This window comes from Saccopteryx leptura, chromosome 6 (assembly GCF_036850995.1).
Source record: "Saccopteryx leptura isolate mSacLep1 chromosome 6, mSacLep1_pri_phased_curated, whole genome shotgun sequence".
Lineage (NCBI taxonomy): Eukaryota > Metazoa > Chordata > Mammalia > Chiroptera > Emballonuridae > Saccopteryx > Saccopteryx leptura.
In genome coordinates, this window is record NC_089508.1 from 191,891,371 (window position 1) to 191,909,549 (window position 18,179).

General features: G+C 48.2%; 1 protein-coding gene across 2 annotated transcripts in view; it reads left to right on the plus strand.

The window, feature by feature from the left end:
- USP42 (ubiquitin specific peptidase 42) overlaps nucleotides 1-18,179 on the plus strand; it is a 37,022-nt gene that overhangs the window by 16,686 nt on the left and 2,157 nt on the right. The window contains exons 5-16 of one of the 2 annotated variants that reach the window (XM_066388402.1): nucleotides 2,561-2,663; nucleotides 3,717-3,784; nucleotides 4,797-4,867; nucleotides 5,982-6,064; nucleotides 7,315-7,426; nucleotides 8,221-8,361; nucleotides 8,548-8,648; nucleotides 10,432-10,585; nucleotides 12,174-12,893; nucleotides 13,006-13,100; nucleotides 13,391-14,869; nucleotides 15,915-16,201. In XM_066388402.1, coding sequence (XP_066244499.1) covers nucleotides 2,561-2,663; nucleotides 3,717-3,784; nucleotides 4,797-4,867; nucleotides 5,982-6,064; nucleotides 7,315-7,426; nucleotides 8,221-8,361; nucleotides 8,548-8,648; nucleotides 10,432-10,585; nucleotides 12,174-12,893; nucleotides 13,006-13,100; nucleotides 13,391-14,869; nucleotides 15,915-16,201 — 3,414 coding nt within the window. The remainder of the gene's footprint in view (nucleotides 1-2,560; nucleotides 2,664-3,716; nucleotides 3,785-4,796; nucleotides 4,868-5,981; nucleotides 6,065-7,314; nucleotides 7,427-8,220; nucleotides 8,362-8,547; nucleotides 8,649-10,431; nucleotides 10,586-12,173; nucleotides 12,894-13,005; nucleotides 13,101-13,390; nucleotides 14,870-15,914; nucleotides 16,202-18,179) is intronic. The other variant, XM_066388403.1, reaches the window with a different exon arrangement.

Below are 18,179 nucleotides of genomic sequence, written 5' to 3' on the forward strand. Positions count from 1 at the left end.
AGTTAATGAATATTACACTATACACAGTGACAATAATTGCCAAAATAAAGTTAATTATACTTTTAAAGAAAAATTTATACTCATAGTTTAGCAAATTTGTGGACAAATTTTACTTTTTTTCTGTTTAATTTTGAAGTGATTTCAACATTTTTTTCTTGTAATGATACAGCTTGCATGAAATTTTCTTACGCACTTTGTATGTGTATGTTCACAGTAAACTTTTTTTTTAAGCGTGGGACGTGAGGACAGTCAGGGACAGACAAGAAAGGAGAGAGATGAGAAGCATCGATTCTTTGTTGTGGCACCTTGGTTGTTCATTGATTGCTTCCTCATACATGCCTTGACCAGGGGGTTATAGCAGAGCCAGTGACCCGTTGTTCAAGCCAGCAACCATAAAATCATGACTGTTATTGTATACTCAAACCAGCAACCCCACACTCAAACTGGTGAACCTGTGCTCAAGCCAGATGAGCCTGCACTCTAGTCGGCAACCTTGGGGTTTCAAATTTGGGTCCTCAATGTCCCAGGCCGACGCTCTATTCACTGTGCCACCTCCTGGTCAGGTGCAATAAACTTTTATATCATCTTAATTAACTGAGTTGGAATAAAAATATGCATGTAAATTTTTTTTTATAGGGACAGAGAGTCAGAGAGAGGGATAGACAGGAACAGACAGATAGGAATGGAGAGAGATGAGAAGCGTCAATCATTAGTTTTTCGTTGTGACACCTTAGTTGTTCATTGATTGCTTTCTCATATGTGCCTTGACCGCGGGCCTTCAGCAGACCGAGTAACCCCTTGCTCGAACCAGCGACCTTGGGTACAAGCTGGTGAGCTTTGCTCAAGCCAGATAAGCCTGCACTCAAGCTGACGAACTCAGGGTCTTGAACCTGGGTCCTCCGCATCCCAGTCCGATGCTCTATCCACTGCGCCTCCGCCTGGTCAGGCACATGTAAAATTTTTTTTTTTTTTTTTTTGTATTTTTCTGAAGCTGGAAGCGGGGAGAGACAGACAGACTCCCGCATGTGCCCAACCGGCATCCACCCGGCACGTCCACCAGGGGGCGATGCTCTGCCCCTCCAGGGCGTCGCTCTGTTGCGACCAGAGCCTGTAAATTTTTTTTTTTTTTTAAAAAGCTTAACTCTTAATTTGATATCTAGCTAGGTAATTACAGGGGTGGATAATTGTATATTTATAAACTATAATTTTTTGCTTAAAAAGCTGCTGAAGGCCTGACCTGTGGTGGCACAGTGGATAAAGCGTCGACCTGGAAATGCTGAGGTCGCCGGTTCGAAACCCTGGGCTTGCCTGGTCAAGGCACATATGGGAGTTGATGCTTCCAGCTCCTCCCCCTGTCTCTCTCTCCTCTCTCTCTCTCTCTCTGTCTCTCTCCCTCCTCTCTCTCCTCTCTAAAATGAATAAATAAAATAAAAAATTAAAAAAAAAAAAAAAAAGCTGCTGAAGAATTAAGAGGTATTGTCCCCCTTGGTATTATTAGTAGGCCAGAGCAGACAATATAAACATTTTTTAAAAAATCATTGGATCCTGGCAGAAATTTAGCCAAGGGTGATTTTTTTGTTTGTTTAACTATACACACACACACATAGGCATGATTAATATTTTTAAACATACACACACACACATAGGCATGATTAATATTTTTAAACCTAGTCTTGAAGAAAATGTCATTGCTGTGTGTTTGCATGTACATACATCCATGAACATATATATAATATATATATATTATACAAATGCCGATACACAGACATATATGGCTAAATCCTGAAATTGCCATTTTTGTAGGTCAGAGCTGCTAGAATATTGGTAATTCTTGACTTAGTCTAATATATTTATATATAGTTATACACATAAAATTCTATATATGATGTTTTTCTATTTATACGTTAGATGTTTTTGTATTTAATTTTGTCTTGTAACTGTTCGTTCTATTAGAAATAGGACTGGAATGTTACTGATTATATAATATCTAGGTAATCAGGATAGAATTTAGATAGGTTTGGACATTGATGTTCTGCATGGATTTTCTTGGGGGGATTAGCACCAAATTTAAAATGTGTTCACTAGCCCTGGCCAGATGGCTTAGTTGGTTAGAGCTTCATCCCAAAGCACAGAGGTTGCTGGTTCAATCCCTGCTCGGGGCACATACTGGAACAGATGGATGTTCCTGTCTCACCTTCTTTCTCCTTCCTCTCTCTCTAAAACCAATAATAATAAAAGATTTTAAACGTGTGAACTAATATAACATTGTGGACAAATTGTGGAGATAATACAGCCAAAGTTGAATTTATTTCAGTATAGTGTTACTCACTTGCTGAAGCCGTGGATAGCATCTCTGCAACTCTCTGGGCTCAGAAACTCTGGCCCATGTGGGCTTTTAATGGTCAGACGGGCAAGGTCTCAGCTCTCAGGGCAGCTCCCGTAGTGCTGTTCCCTTGTGACACTAGCAAGCATTTCCTAACATGCTGGTGTAAGGTGCTGCTTCGGGGGGTGACGGCCTGGCCCTGTCCTGTGAAGGTAAAGCTTGTCTTACATTTTATAGGGATAGCGCGGCACTTCCGTTTTGGAAACCAAGAAGATGCCCATGAATTCCTTCAATACACTGTTGATGCTATGCAGAAAGCGTGCTTGAACGGCAGCAATAAGTAAGTGCCCGGGCCTGGCTTCTCCCGTGTGTCGGCACACGTGTCTCAGTCCGTCTGCTTTTAGGACGAAGGTGCAGGGCTGTGTTTGCTTCACCTTCTGACTACACTGCCTCTTCTGCAACAATGTACATTGTCTTAAAATGGTTAAAATGTGAAGAGATGTGCTTCTTAAAACAATTTGGATGCGTCTATTATAGATGCTTTCATCTCTGAGCATCAGCACCCCTCCTTCTGTCCCACTGCACCCCACTCTCTGCTGGCCTCCAGCCTTTGGAGCCTGTACTTGTTCTCTGGTGTCTTTCTCTCCTGTTCCCAGTTCCTGCAGCTTCTTCCTTAAAGTCTAAATGCAGACTCAAATGAGCTTGGAGAAACAGTTAGACTAGTGGTTTTTCAAGCTTTTTACACTTGGGGGCCAGTGAAAATAGAATTATTCAGGGTCTGCTAAGGCAGAAATTACCTTGAGCATAAGCAGATTCTACTAAGATCATTGGGTCTGTGATCTTCATATATCAGGGTGCTTAGCTCTTTCATGGCCTGGCATGAACTTAATAGACCTGTCCACAGACCGGTGGATGAAAAACGCGGAATTAGGCAAGTCCTAACCCACCTGCTATTGCCAAACACACCTGGTAAACCTCCTTGCCATTCCCACTGCTGCCCACGCCGCCTCGGCCTGGCTCCCAGCCCCTGGATGGGGACGGGGATGGGTGATGACACAGAAGATGCCCAGGTGCCCTGCCCTCAGCCGCCAGGCCTCGCACCCAGTGTCCCAGTCCTGCTGAGACCATGCCCCTCCCCTGGCCTCAGGGCCACAGTGCTGCCTGATGTGCAGCCCCTGCACCCCATCCTGCTGCTTGTCCTGCCCTCCCCCTTCACTGTGCCCGGGTCAGGCAAGCCCGTCCTCTGTCTGCCACACTTACTGACGTCTTCTTTTGTGGCTCTCCTGCCTGAGCTCTTGTCCTTTTAAAGATGTACATGCTTTTGTGATCTGCCCAGAGCATCTGTAATTTCTGTGGAACTCCTCTCTCAAATCACCGCTTGACTGTTTTTCAGATTAGACAGACACACACAGGCTACCACACTCGTTTGTCAGATATTTGGAGGATACCTAAGATCTAGAGGTAGGTAAACTTTTATTTACAAGTTAGAGTGATACATGCACGTGGTTAAAAAAATGCGCAAAGGAGAAAAGGTTAAGAATGGAAAGTATAGTCTGACCAGGCGGTGGCGCAGTGGATAGAATGTCGGACTGGGATGTGGAGGACCCAATTTTGAGACCCCAAGGTCGCCAGCTTGAGCATGGGCTCATCTGGTTTGAGCAAAGCTTGGACTCAAGGTTGCTGGCTTGAGCAAGGGGTTGCTCAGGTCTGCTGAGGGCCCGCGGTCAAGGCACATATGACAGGGCAATCAATGAGCAATTAAGGTGTCACAACGAAGAACTGATGATTGATGCTTCTCATCTCTCTCTGTTCCTGTCTGTCTGTCCCTATCTATCCCTCTCTCTGTCTCTGTAAAAAAACAAAACAAAAGAATGGAAAGTATGTCCTCCATCCTGCCCAGACTTCGTCCTCTTCTCAAAGACCCCAGTTTCTGGCACCCTTCCAGGGGCTTCCTGTGCGGGAGCCGACTGGGAGCCTAGTGGGTGCGTCCCTTTCATCTTCCTCCTGACGTTAGAAGTCTTGTTATCTAGCACACATAGGTCTAATACAGCCTTTCACAGCTCTGCGGTAAATCCTGTTTAGTTTAGTCTCCTATCAAGGGATACTTAGGTCATTTCTAATTTTTTAAATTATCATCAGTGTTTCATTGAACATCCTTGTGCACAAGCCTTTATGTCCATTTAGAAGTGTGTATGTAGGATAAACTCTTAGCAGGAGAGTTTCTGCATCAGAAAGTGAGTGGATATCATTTCACACTGCCATACTGCTCTTCCAAGAGCTTATACCAGTTTACATGCCAGCAACAAATTCATGATGCTTTAATTTACACTGTGCAGTGTTAAAATTTTTTGCCCAATCTGAGAAAATTGTCTTTTATCTTAATTTTCTATTTTGAAATAGTATTTTAATAGTTGGGATTGCCATAATGATCTTTATGCCCTTTACTTACCCTTGCATTTTGTTTTTATTTCAGTCAAATGTTTAAATTGCAAAGGCGTTTCAGACACTTTTGATCCATATCTTGATATAACATTGGAGATAAAGGTATGTTGATCATTATTTTAACAGTTAAGTTTAAAAAATCAGTTATACTTTACATAACTATGTATTTGTAGTTCATTTATAATTAAGACTATTGTTGGGGAATATTAATTTTAAAATTTAATATGCTAAGTGATTAAGCTTTTGTGGTGGTCATCATAAAAACTTATAACACTTAATCTTTTTATTACCATTTGATGTTTCACTTAATAAGTTTTGTGGGGGTTTTTTTGAGAGAGGCGGAGGAAGAGAGAAATGAGAAGCACCAACTCCTAGTTGCATCACTTTAGTTTTTCATTGATTACTTTTCATTCACTTAGTTAAACCAGGTTCTGATGTCTATGTTAGCCATAATAGATGGCGGTTATTATTTAGGAATTGTTTTGCTTCCTGCATGTTCTAAACTCTTTTTTGTTTTTCTGATTTCAAATGTAATAAGTACTTATGATAAAAATGAACGACATTGTGAATATGTGTGTGTGTATTTATCTATATATGATCCCACAGAATGAACGCTTCCCATCACTTTGATATAAACTGTTCCAAAGTATGTTACTTACTGTTGGTAAAAATGGGACTGCACATGAAGACTAGCCACTTGCTGTTTTCCTCTCATCCCCTTGGGCACCTCTGTGTGCTCTGTCATTTGTGCAGTGGGCCAGGAGGCAGGTGGACACAGTTTACGGGCCTGATGCCTTGCTAGTAGATATCTGGCTTGTTTCCATTTTAAAGTTATTTTATTTTTATTGATTGATTTTAGTGAGAGAGGGACGGCAGGTGAGAGAAATAGAGACAGGAACATCCTCTGTTCCTGTAGGTGCCCTGACCAGGGATGGAACTGGCAACCTCTGCGCTTCTGGACCACACCCTGCCCCGCGAGCTGTCTGGCCAGGGCTTCATTTTTATACTGTTTTATATAATGTTTCAGCGAGCAACCTCTTTACAGATTTTTGTTCACTTTAATCTGCTCATTTATTAATGGGAGAGGAAATAACTTGTGTCCATGTCTAAAAATGAACATCATAGTAAGAGAAAATTTTCTTTTCACGTAAAATTCTCTGTTGAGTCCCATGACACGCAGCAGTGAGAGGTCACGTGTGGTCCTTTCTCTCCCCAGGCCGCTCAGAGTGTGAACAAGGCGCTGGAGCAGTTTGTGAAGCCCGAGCAGCTGGACGGAGAAAACTCGTACAAGTGCAGCAAGTATGATGCGTGTTGCCCAGGCCCGAAAGGCCCCCTAGCTGCCAGTGCCCCCAGGAGACCCTGCGCACCTGTCCTCCAGGGCCAGAGCGCGTCTGCACGTTCCCTCTGCAGAGATGGGAGACGCGGGCCTCCCTGCTGGGAGGGTTTCGGGGCCGGCAGGCAGGCCCTCTGCTGCCCCTGCCCGCAGTGCTGCTGCCGAGGGCAGGGCCACCTGGGTGGCATGTCTGTGCCCAGCAGCAACGTGTCCATCCACTCAGTTCTGGAGGGTGCTGGAGTGCGCCGCTCACCTCCAAAGCAGTTTGGGATTGTCCTCTGTGTGGTTCCTACCCAGGCTTGGTGTGGTGTCTGCTAGAAACCTCTCAATTTATCATTCCTTCTTCTGTCTCCCCATGGAGTCAAGAGAGCCTCTCTTCATAAAGCCTGTTGTATATATTTTACGTAGAAGTTCACTTTAGAGTCAGGTGATACAGGCGGTTGTTCTTATCAAATACTCACTTTGTGGGGAAAAGGCTCCCTTCATCCAGCCATGGGGATTTCTCTTGGTGTTCACCTCCAGGGACATTCTGACCATTACTTTTCTAACCTTTGTATCTCATAGGGCTTTGCTTTTACAGAATTACACCAGCCTGAAAACCGACTTGTTTTCCAGTTGTTTTTGAATCGGCAGAAACTTGTATGAATCTTATTTAACACTATCAGTGACCTGAGTGGCTCTGCACCTCAGTTATCCTAGCTGCCTTTTCCCTTCCACACTAATTAACTAGTTGCTCCTATATGTTAAAACTTGATTTTTTTTTTTTTCTGACAGTCAGAGGACAGATAGGGACAGATAGACAGGAAGGGAGAGAGATGAGAAGCATCAATTCTTCGTTGCGGCTCCTTAGTTGTTCATTGATTGCTTTCTCATATGTGCCTTGACTGGGGGGCTCCAGCAGACTGAGTAACCCCTTGCTCGAGCCAGCGACCTTGGGTCCAAGCTGGTGAGCTTTGCTCAAACCAGATGAGCCCGCGCTCAAGCTGGCGACCTCAGGGTCTCGAACCTGGGTCCTCCGCATCCCAGTCCGACGCTCTATCCACTGCGCCACCACCTGGTCAGGCAAAACTTGATATTTTCACTATTAGTTGAAACGCGTTGTGTTTCTCTCTGGTACCCTTATGTAAACTTAATTTAGAAGATTTCAGAGAAATAATAAGGGAAAGACTAAAATACTGAAAAAAACCCTTAATCTTTTTCTTTGTTTCTGTTTAAGGTGTAAAAAGATGGTCCCAGCTTCAAAGAGATTCACCATACACAGATCCTCCAATGTTCTTACACTTTCTCTGAAACGCTTTGCAAATTTTACTGGTGGAAAAATTGCTAAGGTATGTAGATAATAAAAACCTTTTATGTTGAGCCTTTCAAGGCTAAATGTCAGTACTGTTAAGGGCTATCAACAACCTCATTGAACAGTTTTGTACCTGATTTTCTAAGTCTTTCCAGCACTCAGTAATGGCAAAAACATTAAAGCATTGAGCTAGTAGTATGTTATGTGTGTTTATGTGTTCTTTTCCTATATCCTGGTTAGATTTTTCTAATAATAAAATTGGTCACTGTTACCCGAATTTGGACCTCACAGTCGGGGAGCTACCGAGCAGGTGCAGAGAGACTGTGTCGTTTGAAATCTAAGAACTCCCTGCTCCATCTTGCCACTTTCTTCCCACTTTGTCTTCTTGGCGGTTTGTTTTCTGATTGGTAGTGCACTCAATTTGCCCGTTTCCTTTCCACTTTCTGAAGATCGAAAGTGGTCAAAAGGTAACATGGAAGAGAAATAATTCATTTCTGAATTATTAAAAATTAAAACTGTGATGACTGAAGCCCAGAGTTGTCATTCTGCTTCTGTCTCCTTTGATGGATTTGAAGAATTCAGTTGATGTGGATCCTTATTTTTTCAAAGAAGAAAAAAAGTACAGTGGTGGGATTGCATTCAGTATGCTTAGATTCAGGTATGTTCCAGGTCGATCGTGTCTTTGGAAATGTGGTTTCTGCTGGAATATCACAGGGTCTAGTGTTCTGCAGGTGTGCTGCCCCCAGCGCCCCAGACAGCCCATACCTAGACACGCCCAACTATCTGTGCCTTCAGAAATGATGTGCCTCTCCTCCGCCCACTTCTGTGTAGGACGTGAAATACCCTGAGTATCTTGATATTCGACCGTACATGTCTCAACCCAACGGAGAGCCGATTATTTATGTTTTGTATGCAGTACTGGTACACACGGGTTTCAATTGCCACGCTGGCCACTACTTCTGCTACATAAAGGTAGGCCGTGTAGACTGTGCTGTGATTTCGTTTACAACACACTGTAAAGGAGCATGACATTCTTGGGGGGAAGATGGGACTTTTACAGTTACAATGTGAAATCCCATTTTCCTTATGTTTCTCTAGATTCGTGTTCCTGAATTCCCTAATTATATTGACTGTCTTCTTTATTGGCTCTCTCACCAGGCTAGCAACGGCCTCTGGTATCAGATGAATGACTCCATCGTATCTACCAGTGATATCAGATCGGTACTCAGTCAACAAGCATATGTTCTCTTTTATATCAGGTATTGTCAGGAAAACAAATTTTCAAGTTTTCCGTTATGTCACTTCTGTGCGTCTCGTCAGCATATTTAAGTTCAGTGCTGGGTGTTTGAGAACAGCAGCTCTGAGGCTGGGAGAGGACGGACATCGCTGTTGAGTGTGGTTCTGAGTTTGTTCGGCTTCTAGCTCTTTGGCAGGTGAACCATGAACACAGTCAGAAGACAGGAAGGCCCAGAGCTGACAGGGCAGGCTTCTGCTGCTGGCCACAGACAGGGTGGGCCTGGGGGTCTGGGGGCCGGGAGGGGGCTCCGGGCGCCTGGGCTTGTCCCCCGCAGCCACTGTGCACGGGCAGCCAGTGCATTCTGGGCTCAGGGCTGGGCCAGCACTGGACCCCGTCTCTCTCCTGTTGCTGCTGCAGACTCCAGCTCCCGAATTCTGTTTCTGGAAATGCGTGCCCTTAGAAAAATGCTGAGCTGTGCTGCAAGGTATCGATTTGTAGTGGCTGAAAATGAACGTTCCAAAATTTCCAACAGTAGCAGATGATCAAATGAATTGCAGCATAGCCATATGTTAAAATATTAGGCAACTGATAAAAGTGTTTTTTAAAAAGTTTTTTTCTCTTTCTCTTTTTTGTGACAGAGACAGTGAGACAGATGGACAGACAGGAAGGGAGAGAGATGAGAAGCATCAATTCTTTGTTGCAGCTCCTTAGTTCATTGATTGCTATCTCATATGTGCATTGACCAGGGGCTCCAGCAGAACAAGTGACCCATTGCTCAAGCCAGTGATCTTGGGCTCAAGCCAGCAATCTTTGGGCTTCAAGCCAGTGACCATGGGGTCATGTCTATGATCCCTGGCTTAAGCCAGCGACCCCGCGCTCAAGCTGGTGACGTCGGGGTTTTGAACCTCGGTCCTCTGCATCCACTGCCTAGTCAAGCTATGCTCTGTCCATTGCACCACTGCCTAGTCAAGCTAAAAAGTATTTTCTTTTTTTTTTTTTACAGAGAGAGTCAGAGTTAGGATAGTTAGGGACAGACAGACAGGAACGGAGAGAGATGAAAAGCATCAATCATCAGTTTGATGATTTGACATTGCGACACCTTAGTTGTTCATTGATTGCTTTCTCATATGTGCCTTGACTGCGGGCCTTCAGCAGACCGAGTAACCCCTTGCTGGAGCCAGTGACCTTGGGTCCAAGCTGGTGAGCTTTTTGCTCAAACCAGATGAGCCCGTGCTCAAGCTGGCGACCTTGGGGTCTCGAACCTGGGTCCTTCCGCATCCCAGTCCGACGCTCTATCCACTGCGCCACCGCCTGGTCAGGCTAAAGAGTTTTTTCTTTTAATGACATGAGAAAGCACTCAATATATATAGAGGACAAGCAGTTTAAAATTTTGCACACAGTCATTGAAGGAACCCGGGTAGGAGCGAGTGTGGAGGAGACTCTCCTCAGTCGAGCAGCCAGTGCCTTTCAGGGGAGGTGAGGCCCCGGCTGTGCTTCTTAATAACTTTTCAAGATGTTACGGGTTTTCTATAATGGTGTGTATGTATTTATAATTAGAAAAGTATAATTAAACTGAAAAGCAAAGTAGCTTTCAGATAGTGCCATCCTCAAATGTGCAGTTAAAAGAACCATTTGTGCAATCACCCTGGTGGTCTCCTAGTCTGAGCACCTGACTGCCATTAACCTTGACCTTACGGAGAGCCATGTGTCGCTGCAGAAGATCAGGTATTACCTGAGAGGCTAGAAATGACTCTCTTCTAAGGAGATGTCCTGTGTAACCCCAAACAACATCGCTCTGTCCCCAGGTCCCACGATGTGAAAAACGGAGGTGAACTCCCTCATTCCGCCCTCAGTCCCGGCCAGTCCTCCCCTCGACCAGTGCTCAGTCAGCGCATCGTCAACAACAAACAGGCCCCGTCGGGGTTTATCGGACCACAGCTTCCTTCTCACATGATAAAGGTACCGTTCCGTAGGTGGCGAGCACATAACCTGATGTGATTGCTGGTAAAGCGTCACTCGGCTCTCAGGCTAGCACTGCAGTAGGTGCCATGGCCTCATATACAGTGAGTTTCTTGTCAAGTATATTCAAGCCACTTATTATAAAATATCTCAAATGCACAGCTCATCTCAGAGTATGGATATAATGGTCAAGAAGAAGGTCTGGGTAGAAAGTTTTAAAAATTTATTGACTTTAGAAAGAGAGACAGAAACATATATCTTTTCCTGTATGTGCCCTGACCAGGGATGGATCCTGCAACTTTTCCATATCAGGATGATGCTCTAACCCACTGAGCTTTCCAGCCACGGTTGAGTATAAATATATTTGAATGCAGGAGAGCTTAGTTTCCACGCTGGACTTCCACTCACTTAACGGATTAAATATCCCGGCATCCCTCATTAATGCTGGGCCCAGAAAGGTGACCCTGTACAGCCAGAACACATCCATCCTGTCTGGTTGGCCCTTTTGGGAGTGTGGTGTTCTTCGTCTGCTGTCCGCTGGGTCTGACCATAGTCCCAGGTGGCTCTTTGGAGAGAGCCGACGAGATGCCCAGGTCTCGCGATGCTCCCGGGCTCCGCAGAGCAGAGGCCTGGCTTCCAGCAGACGTCGTGGCCCAGTGCTGGACGGCCTGTCCACATGGCGGAGCAATCCCTGCCATCTGTGCTGTGGTGCTTTTCCAGCCTTTCAGTTCGGGTTTGTTTTGTTTTCAGTCAGCAGACTACCCCGTGGTGTGCTGTTGCTTAAGGACATCAGTGTTTGGGGCACATCAGGGGTCACAAACCCAAGGCCTCTGGGAGCCAGGTAGGCAGCAGGCTCCTGAATTGGATTTTTCTTACAAGTGACATCAGGACACTTCCCAGGAGAGCACATGCCCTCTCTGTTGAGGGGTGGCAGCTGTTGATTTTTCCAGGGTCTCCACCCCCCCGAAACCTTCCAATGTTAAGATAAGTGTTAATTCAGATATTTAATAAAATGTGGAGGCCAAACAGAATTCATCTATGCAACAGACTTCATGCATGACCTCCAGTTCGCAGCCTCTAGCGGGCAGTGGCAGGAGCTGGAACCTGGAGCCAGGTAGCTGCCCGAGTCATTCAGAGACGTCGTGGGTAAGGGGCAGCCTAGTGAGTGGTGCGAAGAGCAGCTCTTCTGCGCATGCTCACGTGACCTTCCCCTAGCGGCCCCGGGCAGCAGCGATGCTCTGCTGGCTGGCACTTCTCCTGCTGGTCCAGCACTGGCTCCCAAGAACCCAACCAAGGAGAATATATGTGACTCCATGCCCAGAGGGGACTGTTCATTTCTGTCCAATTGGAGCAGAAAGAATTTGGTCTGGACATTGTTCTCCGGCAAAAATAGTTTTGTTTGTTGATTAATTACCAGAAAGTGGCCTGTGAAAGCTTTATGGCAGGCAGGTGTGGATGAGGGGGCAGTGTCTCTAGGGGTGTGAAACTACTTACAGAAGGAAAGGGGGGCCCCAGAGCCAGTGTGAATTCTGTGTCTGTGACTGTGTCGGGAACCCTCACCAGTGGGCTGTGTGTGTCTTACTTCCAGAACCCGCCTCACTTGAATGGGACCGGACCACTGAAAGAGACTCCGAGCAGTTCCATGTCAAGTCCCAATGGAAATTCCAATGTCAACAGGGCCGGGCCTGTTAATGCTCCGACATCTGTTCAGAACTGGTCAGTTAACAGGTCCTCAGTCATTCCAGAACATCCCAAGAAACAAAAAATCACAATCAGTATTCACAACAAGTCACCTGTTCGCCAAGGTCAGTCTCAGCCTAACCTTCACAGCAATTCTTTGGAGAACCCTACCAAGCCCATTCCCTCCTCTACCATTACCAATTCTTCTGCAATACAGTCTACCTCGAGTGCCCCTACCACGTCAGTTTCCAGTAAGGTCACAAAGCAGATGGCCCCGAGTGAGTCCTGCTCCAAGCCAGTGATGAACGGCAAGTCCAAGCTGAACTCAAGCGTCCTGGTCCCCTATGGTGCCGAGTCATCAGAAGAGTCTGACGAGGAGGCGAGGGGTCTGGGCAGGGAGAATGGTCTGGGTGCAGCTGAGAGCTTGAACTCTTCTGCTCAGGATGCTGAGGACGACCAGGCCTCTCAGCGCGAGCTTCGAGAGCCTGTTACTCTCAATGGTGCTAGCAGCAGTACAGACGGCAACCCGAGAGAAAATGGTCTGTCATTTGACGGCGCCAGTTGCCAAGTGCAGCCTGCTCTACACTCAGAAAATCCCTTTTCCAAGGCAAATGGTCTACCTGGAAAGGTGAGTGGTGGTGGTGTGAGGGGAGGCAGGATGTGCTTGTCTCTCGTTCATGGCAGGTCACATGGCTAGGTCTCAGGCTGCTAGAGCTGAAGCATTTCGTTTTTCATTGTAGCTGATGCCTGCTCCTTTGCCACCTCTCCCAGAAGACAGAATCTTAGAAACCTTCAAACTCAGCAACAAGGGGACAGGCTCGACAGATGAAACAAGGTAACTGAACTCACAGGAAATCACACTGGTGCCTGCCGGCCTGTCACCGGCTTAACTCTGTACAAGTCTTAGCATGAACCTTTTGAACCCTGGAATGAGCTATAGCATTTGTTCATTTGCCTTTTAGAAAAGTAAAAAAAAAGAATGTATCAGGGACTCACTAGTGGGTTTGAATCAGCTATGTGAAAGGCGTAAAACAGTAAATGGATGTTTTGAACTTACTGTCCCTGTGAGAAAGCACTCTGGTGAATGACTAATTTGTTTGTTTCTTCATTTTGTTCGGGCTACAGCGCAACTGGAGCAGAGGGAAGCCTGGCAGGGTGCCCCGAGACAGCATGGGGGCCCCACAGCCCCTCTCTCGGCTCCCGGGAAAAGCTGGAGACGGACACGAGCCCTGGCAGCAAACTACAGAAGGCTCTACCGCCTGCGGACCCCAGCGTCAAACCTACCAAAGAAGAAGTCTCTGAAAACATATCAGCAAACCCTGAGGAGTCTTCGCCCAGTACTGGCCATCTTTGTAACGCCAACAAGGATACCGCTAGGGATGATCACCTTTCCAAACTGTGTGACCCCGGGAATTTAACAGGTGATCAGAGCAAAGCACCGCAGGATGCGACAGGGACACCAACAGAGAGTCCCCAGGACTCAGCAGCAGTGGAAGCCACAGGGAGGTTTAGCCCGAGCTCCTTGGCACACCCCGAGGGTGACAGTGAGCAGGAACCCTCAGTTTACAGCAGCCGAGACAAGGGCTCGGATGTGGAGGACGTGTCTAAAAGCCCGGGGCTGCCTCGAGACGAGCTGCCCTCCCAGGTGGACACAGTCATGGAGAACCATTCAGAAGGGGCTGGGCTTCCGGAACAGAGTCCCGGGGAGCGATATGAGGAGAATAAGACCGGGCCAACCGTCCAGGATCAGTCTCCCGCTACGGAGAAGATCAGCAGCCTCCGAAAGGTGGACCGGGGGCATTACCGCAACCGGAGGGACCGCTCCTCCAGCGGGGAGCGTGCGAGGGACAGCGGGAACAGGGCAGAGGACCGCGCTCCCAGGAGGCGGCACTCCTACACGCGAGAGCGGGCCTCACTGGACCGCCACGGACCGGCGCACTGCAGCGGGGGCCCGCACGCGCCCTGCCACCACCGCGACCTGGCCAGGCACCGCGGCCAGCACTCCCGGAGCAGGGCGGGGGCCGGCCAGGACTGGGGCCGGTACCACCCTCCGGAGAGGGAGCACTCCTGGGACCGGGAGAAGTACCACCCAGACCGAGCCCGGTGGGACAGGTGCAGGTATCACCACGACAGGTACGCCCCGTACACGGCAAGGGAGGCGTGGGAGTGGAGGCCGTGGCATGGCGACCGGGACTATGACCGAGCGGGTCCGCACGGCGGCCGGCCGTACAAGGACTACTGCAAAAGCAGAAAGGGCTACGAGCTGGTCGCGAAAGAGAGGGAGCGGCACCACGGGAGCGGCCCGCGCGCAGGCCCGGCCCACGCGCTCCCTCCCCACCTCGAGAAGTTCCCCCACCCCCACGAGAAGGTCGCACTTGGCCCGGAAGGCAGCGGTTGTCACCTCACTGACCGGTTTCATGAACATGAGAACGTCAAGTCACGAAAACGGAGGTACGATAGTCTAGAACATAGTGACACGTATGTAGAAAAGAAAGCCTGGAGAAGCTTACAGAGGGACCCTTTAGAAGAACCTAAAGCAAAGAAGCACAAAAAATCAAAGAAGAAAAAGAAATCCAAAGACAAACACCGAGAGCGAGACTCCAGGTGAGGGCGTGGCCTGCGCGCGCATGCGCGGTGGGGGCCTGGCGCGGTCACTCGGCCGGCTTCCCTGCTGACCGACCTGTAACAAGTGGAGTCATGGGTTTGGTCTGTATTCCTCAGCTCTGTGGGTTTTGAGACTTCAGTGTTTTTCTAGATTTCTAAAACTTAGCTCTGCTTTCAAGCTATATCTTACTTCATTGTATCAGAAAATGCCTTAAAACCTCATTTTTCAAAATATTGCCATATTGATTAATGCTCTGTATCTCTAGGAGTAAGTAAGCAGGTGGTGCTCTGTACATGAAAACTTGGGGTCTTTGACTTTACAGTTGGTGCTAATGCTCTTTAATGGTCATATGTACTTATGTCATCATAGCTGTTAGTGTTGTCTTCACACACTGTGACTGACAGGTGAGCAGCAGGCGGGAGGCCACCCCCCCCACTGACGCCTGCCTGCTCTGACCGGGGATCTGGACACCATCTGTTGCCTTCATCTTTCTCTACATTTTTGTCTTCGTTTTTCAATTTGAAATCTAATTGGGAAATACGTCTTTGTATTTTTAAAAAGCTAAATTGATCGGCATTTGCTTTGAAAATGACTTACCTGTGATGAGATAGGTGAGCACAGACAAAGCCACTTCCACGTCGGATACTGTGTCCATCTGACATCTCTTATGCCCGAAACCTCGGCAGCAGTCCCATAAACCACTGGTAAAACTGTTCCCACCACCCGTGTGGCTGAGACACCTGAAAACACGCTTCCCTCAGCCACTGGTTTCAGGACGTGTCGCCCAGTCCCTGCCCTGGTAGTTTTTGGCCGACCACCTTAGCTCCCGAGCAAAGCTGAAGGCAGTGGCCGGGTGGGGTTGAAATGGACGAACTTGTGACTCTGAACTTATAGAAAGGTATTGCAATGTGTTTTAGACTAGACGAGTTTTACCTGTGTTTGCATCATGAGTGTCCACGGTGTGGGCATAAAAGCCGAGGGCCAGCTCTCCCTGAGACGTGGCTGTTTTCCTGGGGGTTTCAGTTCTGGCTTATTCTTCTGCAGGCATCAGCAAGACTCGGACCTCTCGGCGGCCTACTCAGACGCTGACCTCCACAGACACAAAAAGAAGAAGAAGAAAAAGAAGAGACACTCAAGGAAATCGGAGGACTTTGGGAAAGACTCACAGCTGCACTTCCCGAGGGCTGCCAGCTCTGAGACTGTTGACCGTTTCCAGAGAGCCACTGGCAGCGGCCTGCCTCTGGAAGGTGCTGGACCTTTCCGTGAGAAAACAAAACATTTAAGGATGGAAAGCAGGGATGACAGGTGTCATCTCTCTGAGTGTGGCCAGGGTAAGAGGAGATACTTGGAATTTAAAATGTAGAAACTGGTCTTTTTTGGCCAGGGTGATTAACACATGGGAAGAAAGCCTGTAGCCTGAGAGGGCACAACTCGGGGGGCCACTCTGCCCACCCCTCCACCCCGGCTCCCCCGGGGAGCGCACCTGGTGGCCTGTGCAGGTACTTAGCACTGACCCTTAGCACTGATGGACAGCCGAGTTACACGGACCTGGACAACAGAACCTCTGGATTCACACCTGGAATTTAGGGCTCCAGGCTGCTTGAGTATTTGCCTTGTGAAGGACCAGAACTTTTGTTTTAAACCATTTTTGATATTCTTTCTCCTGAATCCTTAAGCCTCTAGCATTGTGTATAACCTACAAGTCACAATTTGATGACTTGGGTCGTTAGGGACGTCAGCTGTCAGCCTCAAGCAGAGGAATGCTTCGAGGTGTCCGTCTGGTGCGGCTCTGACCCCCGACGAGCCGAATCCCTCGGGGTGTCCTGGTTCTCGTCCGTTCTGCACACTGTCCCCTGTAATGAACTGTGTAGTCCCTTCCACTCTGTAGCTGCACTGAAAGCTGCCCCTCTCCCCGTCCTAACCTGCTCCGGGGCCCTCAGCCCTGGAGAGCAGCACTGAGCTTGAGAGGTACGATGTAGGGCGGTGATCAGAGCAGGGTGGGCACCTGTGGCCCAGGGCCAGGGTGGCCGCTGAGGGCCTGCCTTCGCGTGGCCTGCCAGTTAGGAAAGCCTTCAACATTTCAAGTGGTTGGAAGAGCCCAAAGATTTCATTTCTCATGAAAACTATATGAAATTAGAATTTCAGTGTCTAGAGTTGCAGCGGGTCACAGCCCAGCTTTTATGGCCTTTTGTGGAAAAAGTTTGCGACCTTTGCCCTAGACAACCAAGGTGTGCTGCTGTGACTGTCACCTTGGTTGTCCAGCGGTCTTTTGGGTTTTGGCTGTGTCCTGGCCTCATCTGAGCTGCCGTGCTGGGGTGATCAGTCTGTGGTTGTTGAGTGAGGAGGGGCAGGTGGGTGGGTCCCAGTGTTGGCTGGGAGAGAACCAGATGTGACGTGTGGAGCGTCCGGCGGAGGGCGTGTGCGCGTTAAGCACGGCACTGAGCAAGAACATGGAGCTAAAGCATTTGCTGTTTTTAAGAAATTAATGTGTCTTTCAGATTGGTTCCCCATGAACATGTCAGTGATTTGGGGAAGGGGCTAGGTGAGATCGAGTCCCTTCTCCCCTCTGCCTAGCGCTGGGCTGCAGTAGTGAGGGGCTGTTGTGCACGGGTTCCAGGGCATTCTGCAATGTGGCCGGGATCTAAGTGTGATCATGTAATGCACACACAGTACAGGCCCGGCCCAGGCCTCTCGTGAGGACCCAGCAGAGGTCACGGGCACGTGGTTGGTGCCTGCCCGCAGACGGCTCTGGAGGGAAAGTAGGCTGAGTGTGAACCTCACTAGGTAGCTCTGCTCTGTCTCCAGGGCCTGCCCGGAGGCTTTGTGTCCCATGGTGGCCCTGTGGTCCTGTCCCCAACCCAGTACTTCCACTCTGAGCAGACTGAGTAGCCTGGGCACCTGTCCCATCTCATCTCCCCCAAGAAGCGCCAGTCACTTGGCCATTCATGACAGCATCCCTGTCAAGTGGCTGAGGACAGACCCCTTTGACACACGCCCTGTCCTAGTGCCATGACCACCTACGTCTGTCTTTCAGAATCCTGTTCTGTGGCTCTATTAAACGCTCGCTTTCTTTGGTCTAAGGTCTGTTCTCTCCTGATGTTAAAAGGTTGGTCAGCTTGACAGGCTGATGGCACGGTCTCCACTGGGGCATGGCTTTCACTGCTTCTTCCCACGACTCGTTTTCAGTAACACACACGGAAAAGTGCTACCTGTCGGCATAAACTTGCTCATCCTCATGCAGGACTGACTTCAGGCAAAACACTCAACTGCCAAGAACTGACTCTAAGTGTGATCATGTAATGCACACAC